Source organism: Cnephaeus nilssonii (assembly GCF_951640355.1).
Source record: "Cnephaeus nilssonii genome assembly, chromosome: 15".
Lineage (NCBI taxonomy): Eukaryota > Metazoa > Chordata > Mammalia > Chiroptera > Vespertilionidae > Cnephaeus > Cnephaeus nilssonii.
In genome coordinates, this window is record NC_137086.1 from 56,012,429 (window position 1) to 56,025,756 (window position 13,328).

A 13,328-nucleotide genomic window follows, 5' to 3' on the forward strand; every position below is an offset into this window, starting at 1 on the left:
TGGAAATTGTGGTCACTATTCCATATTCCGTTCATTGTTATGAATGTGTTAGAAATATATGAGTACATTGAGCCATGTACTATATACTATGGTTACTTTGCCTTTCAAGCACAACTTTCTACTTTTCCTAAAATTGTTTGGTTTTCTGAGTGCTTATTGTATAATTAATTCACACACTTTTCTCTAATTGTCTAAATTTCTTTATACTTTCAAAACGTCGGACACTGTATTTATTTCTTTTTCTTTGAGCCCTTTCTCCCAGACTCTTCTGATCTGTCCCAGTCTCAGCAAGTTAGCCTTACCCCAGTCCTCATGAACTATAGTGGGAGCTCCTCTCACCTTCAACGTCAGATCCCTTTTATGTCCTTACATCTCAGTTCCTAGAAACCATGTCAAGTTTACTTCTTCCTGCATTGTCTATTTCTTCTCCAGTGCTTTCTCCTCTCCTCTCTCTCTCTCTCTTTCTCTCTCTCATTCGTTTTGTTTTCTATTGCTCATTAAAAGCTCTACTCAGATGCTAGTGAAACTGGGCTGTTGGCATATAAGAGGTGGGTTTGAAAAGGATTCTTGAAAGACCTGGGCACATGGGTGGAGTTTTACCATAGGTGATCTAGCTAGGTCAATTGGTTGAAGACCCTCATTATCAGTAGTTTTGGGTCCTTCCTCTTAGACAAGTCATCTTCTCTAGAGAAGACTTTTCCAGTTTCCTTCTGGGAGCCAGGAACAGGCCACCAGTGTTGTGGGGAGAAGAGAGTGGGATTCTTTTTTTTTTTTTTTTTTAATATATTTTATTGATTTTTCACAGAGAGGAAGGGAGAGGGATAGAGAGCCAGAAACATCGATATGAGAGAGACATCGACCAGCTGCCTCCTGCACACCCACCACCGGGGGATGTGCCCGCAACCAATGTACATGCCCTTGACCGGAATCGAACCTGGGACCCTCCAGTCCGCAGACCGACGCTCTATCCACTGAGCCAAACCGGTCTCGGCAAGAGAGTGGGATTCTTGAGCTTCAGCAGGAAACTTTCCTTTATCCCTTCCTTTCAGTAGGCACCCCACTTTCAGTCTTGTAGGGTGTTCCCCGTGGACCTGGAGAAGGCCCCCGCTGTGTTCTGTTGGGAGTGGGGCACAGTCACCAGGCTGTGTGGAACTCAGGGTGCAAAGTAGACTGGGAGACAGATGTTCAAGAGTCCTTGTGATCCTGCCCACCCATCCCTGTGCCTTCCCGAGGCCCTGAGGCTGGATCAGGTGGTTTCTTGGCCATACGGCCAGCTTCAAAGTCGGCTCTTTTAAGTTGATCCAGTTGGCCATTTCTTCCTTCTACATTCCAGCTTCCAAAATCTTGTTGCTGTTTCTCTTCCTATTTTTTATGGTTATTGCCTCCTTTTAATCCCTTTCTTTTTATCAGTTTCAAGGGGGTTTAAAAATAAACATATTTCCAATTCATCATCTTTAACTAGAAGCCTGTAAAAACATGAAAGACACCTGATGAATGTTTTGTGTAATTCAGGCTCTTTGCAATGTATCTGTACATTTCTTTCCATCTTTTTAAGCCTAAAGCATTTTAGATTTTATAAAAATGTATGGATAGCTTTGCTTTTATGCTCTGTTACCAGGTCATACCTATTATTTATTTGATACAGAGTCCAGGTCAGAAGACCAGCCTCCTATGAGGATGTGCAGTTCATTTGTGATGTTCTGCCTTAAGGCTTGGCTTGCCTACTTTGGAAAAGGAAGGCTCTCTCAACTAATTTTAAAGAAAATTACCTTTGTGTAATGCTTTTAGGTTATATTACCGAATAAAAGATGAAAGAAGGGAAAGGCTGGGAGAAAATTGTCCAAAGTGCTGATAACTAAAGGTTGTAATTGGGTGATGAGACTATGGGTGATTTCCTTTTTTAGGTTTGACTTATTGTTAACTTTTTCTTTAAATGAGGTATATGACTTTTATGATAAAAACCAAAATTAACTAAGACAACTCTTAAAATGTATGCCATATTTTTTGTATGGCTATCTTTATATCTTTGGGCCAGAATCTTTATATGGGAACACATCTTTAATGGGATCATATAAGTCAATAAGAAAATTAATTTGTTTTAGATAAATTTTATTATAGACAATTTTCCATCAACCCATCTCTCCATTAAAGTCAAGCATGCCACCATTTAACCGACATTTTCTTTATTCCTATATTTTTCCATGAAACTATATGTCTGAAATTTTTTAAATGTTATTTATATTTAGACAAGAGATAAAGAAAATATTTTTATTATAAAAAGAAGTTTACTTGATGTTACCCAAAGTTTCTTAGATCATTTTTTCATAAATGTTTTAATATTGTTCATGTCTTTTCATCCTTCCTTCCAGCCAATACAAGAGTTGCGGGAAGTTGTTCTTAATATTTTGCAAGACCAAAACAGAGCCAGAGAAGGTACTGTGTTTTGTATTTAAATTCACTCCCTTTAGCCCTACAAGTACAAGTCATTGAGGGTCACTTAGGGGTAAAAGAAGTCCTGAAATGCCTGTCACCCTTGGTTTCCGTGGCCTGGCCCTCTCAACCAGTATCATTGGCTGACTTATTTTTGTTATTACAAGTAAATAAATTCCTCAGCAGAGCAGCCTGGATGAGTGTCCTGCTTCCCCAGAGTCCTAGGTTAGAGAAGACAAATGGCTTTTTTAAGGCAGAAGGGAGAAATGCCACCAGGAGGAACATAGAGATATCTGCAATAGTGTCAATAAAAATAAAAATAAAAGAGATACCTCAGCTCAAGTCACATGTTTAATCATAACAAACCCACCAACACTTTTACATCCAAATTCATGTTCCCTCCAAAAATAGCCATGGCAGGACTCTGCACTTAGGTAAGCATTCCTGTCATGGGTCAGAAGCTCTAGAGGACACTTCTGGGAGAAACATTGTACAGGTACAGTGAGTGGCACATTATTGTTGCTTGTCATCTTTGTTATATGAATGGAGAACCAGGTGGTCTAATCCATTCAAGCTACCTTCAGAAGATAAAATGGATTATTTTTATGAAATTAGAAGGTAACAAATCTTTTTCCTTTAAGAGTAGATTTAACTTTGGGGAACAAGTCATGTGAAATTACAGCTACTAACGCATTACTTTGGAGAATGAGGTTACAGAGTAGATATGCTCAGTGGCACTCTTAACTGGGAATGATGCTAAAATTCAAATGTTTGTTTGTAATATATGACAGTATTCTTCAAAGAGATGAAAAGAGGAGATAGGAATTCATGTCTTATTACTAGTTCACCCTTATTGAACTTTCTTAGGGTCTCAGCCTCCAGTCACAGTTTTTGCCTGTCTCAGTCTAATTTCCTTCTTTTCATTTTGGTTGTTAAGGTTGGGCTATCATTCAAATTGAATTAACACAAGATATTTTTCACCCACTGTTCAAGGCGATAGCCATATGGTCATCCTTGGTAAGGAGGGAAGTTAACCCTAGCAGTGATGGGCAACCTTTTGAGCTTGGTGTGTCAAACTTCGCCAAAAAACTGAGCATAACTCGGGTAGTGTGTCACTTTGAGGAAAAAACATTATTTCGCAAATGTTTCATCCTCAGGAGCAGCAAATGTTTCATCCTCGGCATGCGGCCGCCTCAGCAGCCGCGTGTCATCAGAAATGGCTACGCGTGTCAGTGCTGACACGCGTGTCATAGGTTCGCCATCACTGCCCTAGTGAGTCAAAAAAATTAACCCAAGGTGTGGTATAGGGTAAAAGGCCATTGATTAGTCCCTAGGAGAGCTCTCTGGAGAGTGAATAAGAGACTAGGGTGGGGCCATGTTTAGTTACCCATCCTCAGGTGGGGCAGAAGAGGGGTCAAGAGGCAGCCTGAGGTAGCTGGGCACTGCTGCAGGGCTTAGCAGCAAGACTGGCTGTAAGTCCCACTTCAGAGCAGTTTCCCTTTTTTCGTATCAGGGGTCCATAAGGAAGTCGTCATATAGGTTACAATGATTTCATTGTATTGATTTTGGATATGTACTAAATATCTAAATCTTGCTTTCCTTCTTGACCTTGTGTACACAGGAATTACCTCTGAATCTTTGGTTGCCGGAACTACTATAACATCCATAGAAGAGCTGGCCAGGGACATGGAATCTGGAAGAAAGTCTTGTCTTTCTGCAAAAGAGAGAGAACAGGTTCCATCAACACCCCAAATAACTGAGGCAGAACAGGATAGGCACCCTGGTATCAAATTACAGGTCGCCCCCATCCCCAGGTAAGCACTCTCTGAAGCAGGCTTCGTGCTCACGGGCCCAGTTCTACTCCACAGATCCAAGTACTGTCAGTGTTTTCACATCTTCTGCCTCATAGAAAGATGAGGCAGTCTAATCCATTCTGGGCGTTGAGGGAAGGAGCTGAGGGTGAGGGGCAGGTTGGAACGGACTGAGAGAACTGGCCTGCAATGAGGGAGGTGCTGCTGGAGTAATGAGGGTCTGGGAGTGGATTTCTCCTTCCTCTTCACCCTCACTGGTCTTGCACTTGTAGACCCTACCTTCCTTTCCTGCCAGCCTGGCCCAGACTGGGGGCAGGGGGAGCACAAAGTGCCAACAGGCGCAGCCTCTGCAGCTGTGCGGAGGAGGGGCAGCGAGCAGCCCCATAACAGCAGGGAGGGCGGTTGGGTGTGTACTGGTTACAGACTGCTCCGAGTATCCGTTGGCTTTTTAACAACAAGTGTAAGTTTAAGGCAGAATCCATAGTAATTTAAGGGATTGTGTCAGGTTATCAGTGTCATTTTCTGAAACGTTAATGTCACATCAATCTCTGTTCATGATCTGAGAGTAGATGGACTCCACCCAGTTCGTTCTGACAATCAGAAAAGGGCCATCTTAGGACGAGAGCTGCTCTAGACAGAACTATCAACCTACACTGAAATATCTATTGTGTCTTATTAATAGAATAAGAAAAAAATAAGGATAAAGTGGAATTTCAAAAAAAGTTGATAAAGTTCTGAATACCTCTCTTGTCTCTCAGAATAAGTGGGATGCCGGAAGTGCAGGACATGAAGCTGATCACTCCTGTCCGGCGGTCAACGAGGATTGAGCGAGCTGTGTCCCGCTACCCGGAGATGCTGCAGGACCATGATTTAGTGGTGGCTTCTCTTAGCGAGCTGTTAGAAGTGCAAGAAACAGAGTGTTTTGTATTCCGTAAAAATGAGGCTTTGCCTGTAACATTAGGGTTTCAAACCCTTGAATCATAATTTCTTGAGCCTCCATGAGATGAGAAATGCCCTCGTCCACCTGACCTGGGGGAAACTCATGGACGCAGACCAGGGCTTGGAAACTAGCTGCAAGACTCGCTCTCAAATTGTCTGTCTCACACAGGACACACAGGACAGCCTTGGCTTGCTTGTTTGAGGTGGTTGTTTGCCAGTTTTACAGCATCCAGAAATGTCACACTATTGAGCATGAATTTATCCCACAAGTATGGTAAGGACATGGACGGTTGGTGCCCCAGTAAGGCAGACCTTCCTTCCTGTGTCCACCTTAGTCCTCCCAGCGTGGACGGTCTGAGCTTAGGTCATGTGGGACATGACAGGCCACCTGGTCAGATCCCCTCATTTTACAGATGAATTTATACTCACCGTGCCTTTGCTCAGAGATCATAAATGATTTACGTATGACCTTTGCCTTCTGTCACCATGTCCTTGAGACAAGGGGTCCAAAACCTTCTCTGCCAGGTCTCCTAGTGAAACAATCCTGGATTGGGATATTCGTTGGGTTTGTTATATCCAGACCTAATTTTTGCATTTGTTATTCAAAATGCTTTAAGTAAAAGCACAAATGGGAGCAGGTGGGGAGGGGATGCTTGCTTCTGCACTTCAGTTCTTTGCTCTGCTAGGAAAAACCCCCACCTGAGAAGGTGGTGTGAGCCTCGGAGACTCCACGGGTTGCCTTTTCTTCCTTCTGAGCAACTGCTCTCGGGAAGGTAAAATCCAAATCACTGTAAATATAATGTAGAGAACCTGGTTCAACATAGCTTTCTTAATATTTAAGTATTAACCAAAAAACATTAAATGTTGTTTATTCCTTCTTCATTTATCTTGTTTATTACAAAAGAAACAGTGATGATGGCATGGCCTAGAGAATTAGTGGTTTGTCTGGGGAACCACCAATAGGCTACTCCAGAGGCATACGGGACATTGATTACCCTGGAGAGCTGACCTTGATCAGGGTCTGACCATCAGCCACACCCAGGAATCACGCTTATTCATTGTGAGAGAAGCAGATCCATCTCTAGGTTAGATTTATAATAACAAGGTTCATGAAAGTGAGTTATAACAGCCGAAGTGCAGATAGACTAAGAAGTAGATTGTTACCACAACCAAAATCAGGAATGTGTACAGCCAGCCCTTTCCTCCCTTTAGACAGACTCACTTTACCTGTGACACCACCAAATGCCCAAGGGGGTTACTAGGGATCACAAAATCTGAAAATGGGAGTTATTTTTCCAAATTCTTTGTCCTCGGGCCCTTTCTGCATTCCCTACCCCAGGAGGAAATTGTAAGAGTTGATTTTTGTAGATTCAGATACTGAACATATTACAGCACCTTTCCAGAAAAGCGGGACCTAGGGTCTTTCCTGATAAAATGCTACCCTCTACCCATGATAACAATCTAGTGTTTAAAGGACCAGGAATACCTACCTGGTCCCTGCCTGGGCTAGCGCAAAGTCAACCCAGGAAGAAGGGAAGGCCTTGGGCTCCAAACCTGAAATGCAGATGTGAAAAATGACTGAGCACTCGGAGCACATGGCCTGTTGCCCCTTATTTATCTTCAGATGTTCTAAGTGTGTCCCTTGTTTATCCATAGAAAATGGCACCAGTGAGCTGTGTCAAAAGTCCGTCTGTCATTTCAAATGCAGAGACACTCATTCTAAGTCTCCGAATATCCTAGCTGGCACCACCAACAAGGGACAGTGACATTAGAACAAGGCAGGCCAGGTCTGAGTACCACACAGAGCAGTTCCTACCAAAGTAATAATCATGGTTTTTCGTGTGTGTTTTTTTAATGTTCTTTCTTGTTAATACTCACCTGAGGATATTTTTCCCATTGATTTTTAGATCAAGTGGAGGGAGGAGGAGAGAGAGAAACATCAATGTGAGAGAGATCAATTGGTTGCCTCCTGCATTCGCCCAGAGCAGGCCAGGGATGGAGCCTTCAACCAAGGTATTTGCCCTTGACTGGAAGCAAACCCGCCACCCTTCAGTCCAAGGGCCAAAGCTCTAACCACTGGGTACGGTATGATCACTTTTTTAAAAAATATATTTTTATTTATTTAAGGGAGAGAGAGAGATAGGAACATCGATGATGAGAGAGAATCATTGATCAGTTGCCTCCTGCATGCCCCCTACTGGGGATTGAGCCCACAACCCAGGCATGTGCCCTTGGCAAGAATTGAACCTGGGACCCTTCAGTCCGAAGGCCAACGCTCTATCCGCTGAGCCAAACCAACTAGGGCACAATCACGTTTTTAAAGCACAAGTATAACTTCTCATATGTATTGATGTACCAAGTTCAAGGACATCTGGGCTATTGCATTTACTGTCTTCCTAATGACCTGGAATGAGGTCCTCTACAGCCAATCATGTATTATTATGTGCACAGAAATACTTTTTTAAAAAAAAAAATAATTATTTACTGTTGAAAATATTACATATGTGCCCTTACCTCCCATTGACCCCCTCTAGCCCGCCCCCTGGCCCTAGGCCCTCACTGCCTCATATATGTATGGCCTCATCTGTGTTTATGGATCATGCATATATGCATACAAGGTCCTTGATTGATAACATCTCACCCACACACCTTCCCTCTTAGATTCTGCATTTCCATGCTTCCTTGTCTCTGATCCACTCTGTTCATCAGTTTATTTTGTTATTTAGATTCCACATATGAGTGAGATCGTGAGATACTTATCTTTCTCTGCCTGACTTACTTCCCTTAGCATGATACTCTTCAGGTCCCTCCGGCTATCTTAAAGGGTGAGAGATTCTTTTTTTACTGCTGCATAGTATTCCATGGTATAAATGTGTCACAGCTTTTTTATTCACTCATCTATTGATGGGCACTTGGGCTGTTTCCAGATCTTAGCTATTGTAAATTGTACTTCTATAAACATAGGGGGGCATATATTCTTTCTGATTGGTGTTTCTAATTGGATATATTCCTGGAAGTGGGATCACTGGGTCAAGTGGCAGTTCCATATTTAACTTTTTGAGGAAATTCCATACTGTTTTCCATAATGGCTATACTAGTCTGCATTCCCACCAGCAACCTCACCAACACTTGTCATTTGTTGATTTATTGATAATAGCCATTCTGACAGGTGTGAGGTCCTCATTGTCATTTTAATTTGCATCTCTCTGATCAGTGACTTTGAGCATTTTTTCATATGTCTCTTGGCCATCTGTATGTCCACTTTGGAGAAGTGTCTATTTAGGTCCTTTGCCCATTTTTCAATTGGATTGTTTGTCTTCCTTCTGTTAAGTTGTATGAGTTCTTTATATATTTGGATATTAACCCTTTATCAGATGTATCATTCATTGCCAAGTATGTTCTCCCATACAGTGGACTCCTTTTTCGTTTTGTTGATGGTTTCTTTTGCTGTGCAGAAGCCTTTTATTTTTATACTAGCGTTCCCGTTGCAGGAAAAATCCTGCAATAGGGTTTCCTGCTGCACTCTACCCCACCTTGCCTGCTCTCCTCCCTTGTCCCCCGCCCCGCGATCTCCGCCAGCCCCCCTGCTTTTCTAACTTCTCCACCAGCCCGCTCTCCTTCCTTCTTCCCTGGCCCCGCCTCCGCTCCTCCCTTCTCCCCCGGCCCGCCTTCTTTGCCAGCCCGCCTGCTTTTCCCTTCTCCCCTGGCCCTGCCTCTGCTCTTCCCTTCTCCCCCGGCCCCGCCTCCGCTCCTCCCTTCTCCCCCACCCCGCGATCTCCGCCAGCCCCCCTGTTTTTTAAACTTCTCCGCCAGCCCGCTCTCCTTCTTTCTCCCCTGGCCCTGACTCCGCTCCTCCCTTCTCCCCTGGCCCCGCCTCCACTCCTCCCTTCTCCCCTGGCCCCACCCCTTATCCCCCAGCCCCGCCTGCTCAACTTCCTTCTCCCCCGGCCCCGCCCCTTCTCCCCCGGCCCCGCCTGCTCAACTTCCTTCTCCCCCGGCCCCGCCTCCGCTCCTCCCTTCTCCTCCCCCCAGCTTGCTTGCTTCTCTGCAGCTTTGCTCCCTTCTGCAGCTCTTGGCTTCTTTCTACACTGTCGCGATATGCAAATTAGCCGCCATTTTTGTTTGGATAATTTGCATATTCATCCTGATTGGTTGGTGGGCGTGGCTTGGTTGGTGGGCGTGGCTTGGACGTAGCGAAGGTGCGGTCAATTTGCATATTTGTCTATTATTAGATTAGATAGACTCATTTTTTTATTTTCTCCTTAGTTTCCTTTGCCCTAGGAAATGTGTCCATAAACATGTTGCTATGAGAGATATCTGAGATTTTGCTGCCTATGGTTTCTTCTAGGATTTTTATGGTTTCATGACTTAAATTTAGAAATACTGTTTTTTAAAAGAAATTGCCCCCTGCTGCATGGGGGCCACCACTTCTTGTATGGTCTCCTGCCTCTGGAGTCCATCTGCCCTCCAAGTAACCCAAAGCACCCCATGGCGTCCCCGGAATCCAGACACAGTGGCCCTTTGCAGTGTGATGAGGGCCTGGCACCCCCTTGCTACATCTCCTGTTAAAATACCAGGATGCAAAGATTGTGCCAACCCAGAGCCCAAAAACTTGGCTTCTTGTGATATCCTGGTAGACATGATTGGCGAGTATGACCCTCAGACACCAATATGGCCATCACCAGAGGTCATTCACAGAGACCATGAGCTCCCCGTCCCCTGGGAAGCCGTGGCCAACCCAGCTGAGCAGTGTGGACTCATCTACCTGCATCAGCACAAACTGTGGGCCCAGATGCTGAGTAGTAGTAAAGAACACAGGAGGGTGGGCCCCTTCTCTGACAAGATGAAGGAGAACTTTGTGGAGGAGGTGGATGCCCTGGAAGGAGGGACTGCATCGATGTGCGCTGACCACTAAGCTGTGCCAGGGTTGCCGGCTTAATCCCAACTGAAAGCAGCCCAACCAACACACGAGGCCGGGCTCAAGTGGGCAGTGCATCTGATTCAAGAGGAGTTTCTGCAGAGACTAATCTACCAGCACAGCTGGCGGCCAGCACAGGTCTGGGTGGAAGAGGCCCTGGCCCAGAGATTCCAGGTGGACCCAACAGAACTGGCAAAAGGTGGCTGTCCCTGGTAGGAGCATCTCTATCACCTGGAATCTGAGCTGTCACCCCTGGTGACCATCGCCTTTGTTATCTACAGTGACCAGGCTGGACAGTGGCGGGGACTGTGTGCCCAAGGAGCTCATCTGGTCCACGTTTGGTCTCTGTCCAGAAGACCCCTGCCAGAGCCATGCTGACGTCTTCCGGGCGAGGCCCAAGGCCAGGTCAGTGCTGTTCCTGGCTGCATCTTTGTCCATGCCAGTGGCTTCACTGGTGGTCACCACACCCAACAGGGTGACACCTTGGACCAGCACCTATGCCTCCCATATATCCCCTCATCCAATAAAATTTCTTACATTTAAGAAAGAAAGAAATGGGTTGTCTTCCACTTGAGGTATGTGCAGAAATAAAGTTGCATGATGCAGCTCGGGAACTTGTTACATTTCCCTGGCTCAGAGGCCAGGGGGACACCTCCGATAAGCAGTGCTTCCTCCCGGAAGGAAGTGTTCTCAGCTCCAAATCTGTCCCATTTGGGAGAGGTCAACATGGTGCTGCTTCTCTCGTCCATACTTGTCCTGTTACCTCAAGTGGAAGACAACCCATGGTGCCGGCCCCGGCCCAGCACTCGGTCAGCCTTGATGCAGCTCTGCTGGTCCTCGGGAGGCAAGAAAACTGGTCCCTGACTCCCAGTCGGGGGTGGGAAAGGTGCCAAATGCCCTTCTCTGGGCTGGGATGGAGATGAGGGGCAGAGAGGCCGAGCTACACATCCCCAGAGAAGCCACAGCTGCCGCTGGGAGTGTGCGCAGCCCTCTGCTGGTTGGGATGGGGAAGTAGCTCCACAAACAACCTGGAACCACCAGCTAAAGGGAACCTATGAGAGGGGACACTAAGCCCCAGGATGCCTGGGTAGCCAGGGAGCCAGCCTGCCATGACAGCGGGGATCTCGGCTCAGGGGCTCAGGCAGCACAATGGACGAGGGGGTGGAAGCAGGACCCCCATTCTCGTGGTTCTGCCACCTCTCCCAGAGCAGGGTGTGTCTGTCAGATTGTCCAGCCAAAAGGGGGCTGGAGGGGGGCCAGGCACCGACAGTCAGCTGGGCCTGGCTGAGCAGAACTGTGGGTCTCCTCTGGCCTTAGACCTTGGTTCTTGGCCCTATCAGGCCCAATGCCCAATTAAAAGTATTTTAATTTCCCCTTTTCTATCCTAAATTGAAATTCATAGATAATACAATTATTGTCATTATAATTTAAAAATAAATATATCCTCACTATAACATAGAAGAAATAAAAAGAAAAGTAACTTATAATAAAATAGTATGTTTCTATGTAAATACTCAGGAATGACTACACTGGAAGACAAAAAAGTTCCCACAATTCTCCAAAATGCCCTCTAGGGCTGACAGCCCTCTCCTGGGAACGCTCATTCTAGCCCACTGCAGCCCCAAGTGGCGGAGCTCAGCCACAGCCAGATGGCTCCTCCCAGCTCTGCTGTGCAAGAAGCCACCTGCTGCTTCTTGCCACTCACCCTCTGGGGCAGGAAAGGAGGCAGGAGGTGGGGTCCACGTGGGCCAGTTCTTGCTCTGTGACCACCTCTTGGGACATCTGCAGGGACAGATGGAGAAGGTCCATCAGTAAGGCCTTCCGAGGTCCTCAGTGATCATGACTCCCACGCCAGCCCTTGCCCACAGCTGCAGCTCCCAGCCCAGCGAGGTGGCAGACAGAACCGGCGGGGCAGGGGTGATCCAGAGAAGGAGGTCCTGGCGTGTCATAAGAGCCAGTTTCTTTAAATGTTTCACCCACTCCCTCAGGTGCCTTTTGTTTTTCTAAAATATTTTTATTGATATCAGAGAGGAAGGGAGAGGGAGAAGATAGAAATATCAATGATGAGAGAGAATCATTGATCGACTGTCTCCTGCACGCCCCACAACCCGGGCATGTGCCCTTGCTTGGAATCGAACCGTGCGTGACCTCCTGGTTCATAGGTCAATGCTCAACCACTAAGCCACACCGGCCAGGAATCGGTTGCCTTTCTTCTCCTGTCTGGTCTTTACTTCAGCAGCAGTGTCTGGCAGAACAGATAACTATGCCCAGCCCTGGGTTTGCCCTCGGGAGTTCTGCAGCCCTGCTCATCTGAAAGCCCAGAAATGGACGAAGCTGCACAGTGACCACTCAGTCCCCAGGATGTGGCAGTGTGACGGGGGGACAGAGCACTGGGCCCACTCCTGGCATTAGTCTCCAGCAGGTGACAGTGAGTTCCGCAGGTCCTCTGCACTCCCTTTGTGCCGGTGGTAAGCGAGGGTCAGGGGACCACTTTGCAGGGTCATGCTGAGCACTGAGCAAAATAAAGCACCGAGCCCAGTGCAGGAAGCACAGGAGAGACTCAGACACACCTTCCTCAACCGTGTGGGCAGCTGAGAGAAGCAAGGAAAGCAGGCAGGAGCCCCGGGGATCGGACTTCATGCCCAGACCCCGACCTCAGACTCTGCACCTTGAAGATGGGAACAATGACGCTAGGCTGGGAGAACTGCCTGTGCCCTGAATCCCCTTGGTGGCTGGTCAGTAAGCCACTGGGGATGGTTTCCTGCCTCCTTTTCCCAGGACCCATTACCTCAGGCCCCTTGGCTGCCTGACCCAGACTGATCAGAGCTGCCTGTCACTCACAGAAGGACCCAACCCAGCAGGCAGGTGCTTCTCAAGGAGCAGTAATGGTGGAACTGGAGGACAGGGCCATGCTCCACAAATCACCCACAGCAGAGCACACCGCTGTCACTGGGAACCTGGGCCAGCAGAGGGCGCTGCCTGACAAAGACAGGGAAACTCCCAGAGGTTGGAAGAATCAGATGACTGGGCTCAGGGACCTGGGACAGGAAGCTGTGAGGCCCATCCCCCCCACCTCCGCCCCACTGGGCTGTCCCCTCCTCACTGGGCACCCAAATCTCCCTCTTGGTGGAGCTGATGACTTGCAGCCCATGATGCTCCCATCCTTGTGGCTGCTATACAAGTGAGTGGCCATGTGACCCAGGAGGAGGGGAGGAGGCAGACCTCCAGGC

At 47.0% G+C, this 13,328-nt stretch overlaps 1 protein-coding gene and 1 pseudogene across 2 annotated transcripts in view; both read left to right on the forward strand.

Annotated features, from left to right (window-relative positions):
- Positions 1–6,944, forward strand: part of CKAP2L (cytoskeleton associated protein 2 like) — a 28,563-nt gene extending 21,619 nt beyond the window's left edge. Inside the window, exons 7-9 of the mRNA XM_079792432.1 lie at positions 2,370–2,433; positions 4,052–4,244; positions 5,000–6,944. Coding sequence (XP_079648558.1) covers positions 2,370–2,433; positions 4,052–4,244; positions 5,000–5,225 — 483 coding nt within the window. The 3' untranslated portion in view covers positions 5,226–6,944. The remainder of the gene's footprint in view (positions 1–2,369; positions 2,434–4,051; positions 4,245–4,999) is intronic.
- Positions 6,945–9,063: 2,119 nt separating this feature from the next.
- Positions 9,064–11,525, forward strand: LOC307112057 (MYG1 exonuclease-like; annotated as a pseudogene). The gene has a single exon. The product of its transcript is annotated as an MYG1 exonuclease-like (transcript).
- The last annotated feature ends 1,803 nt before the right edge of the window (positions 11,526–13,328 follow it).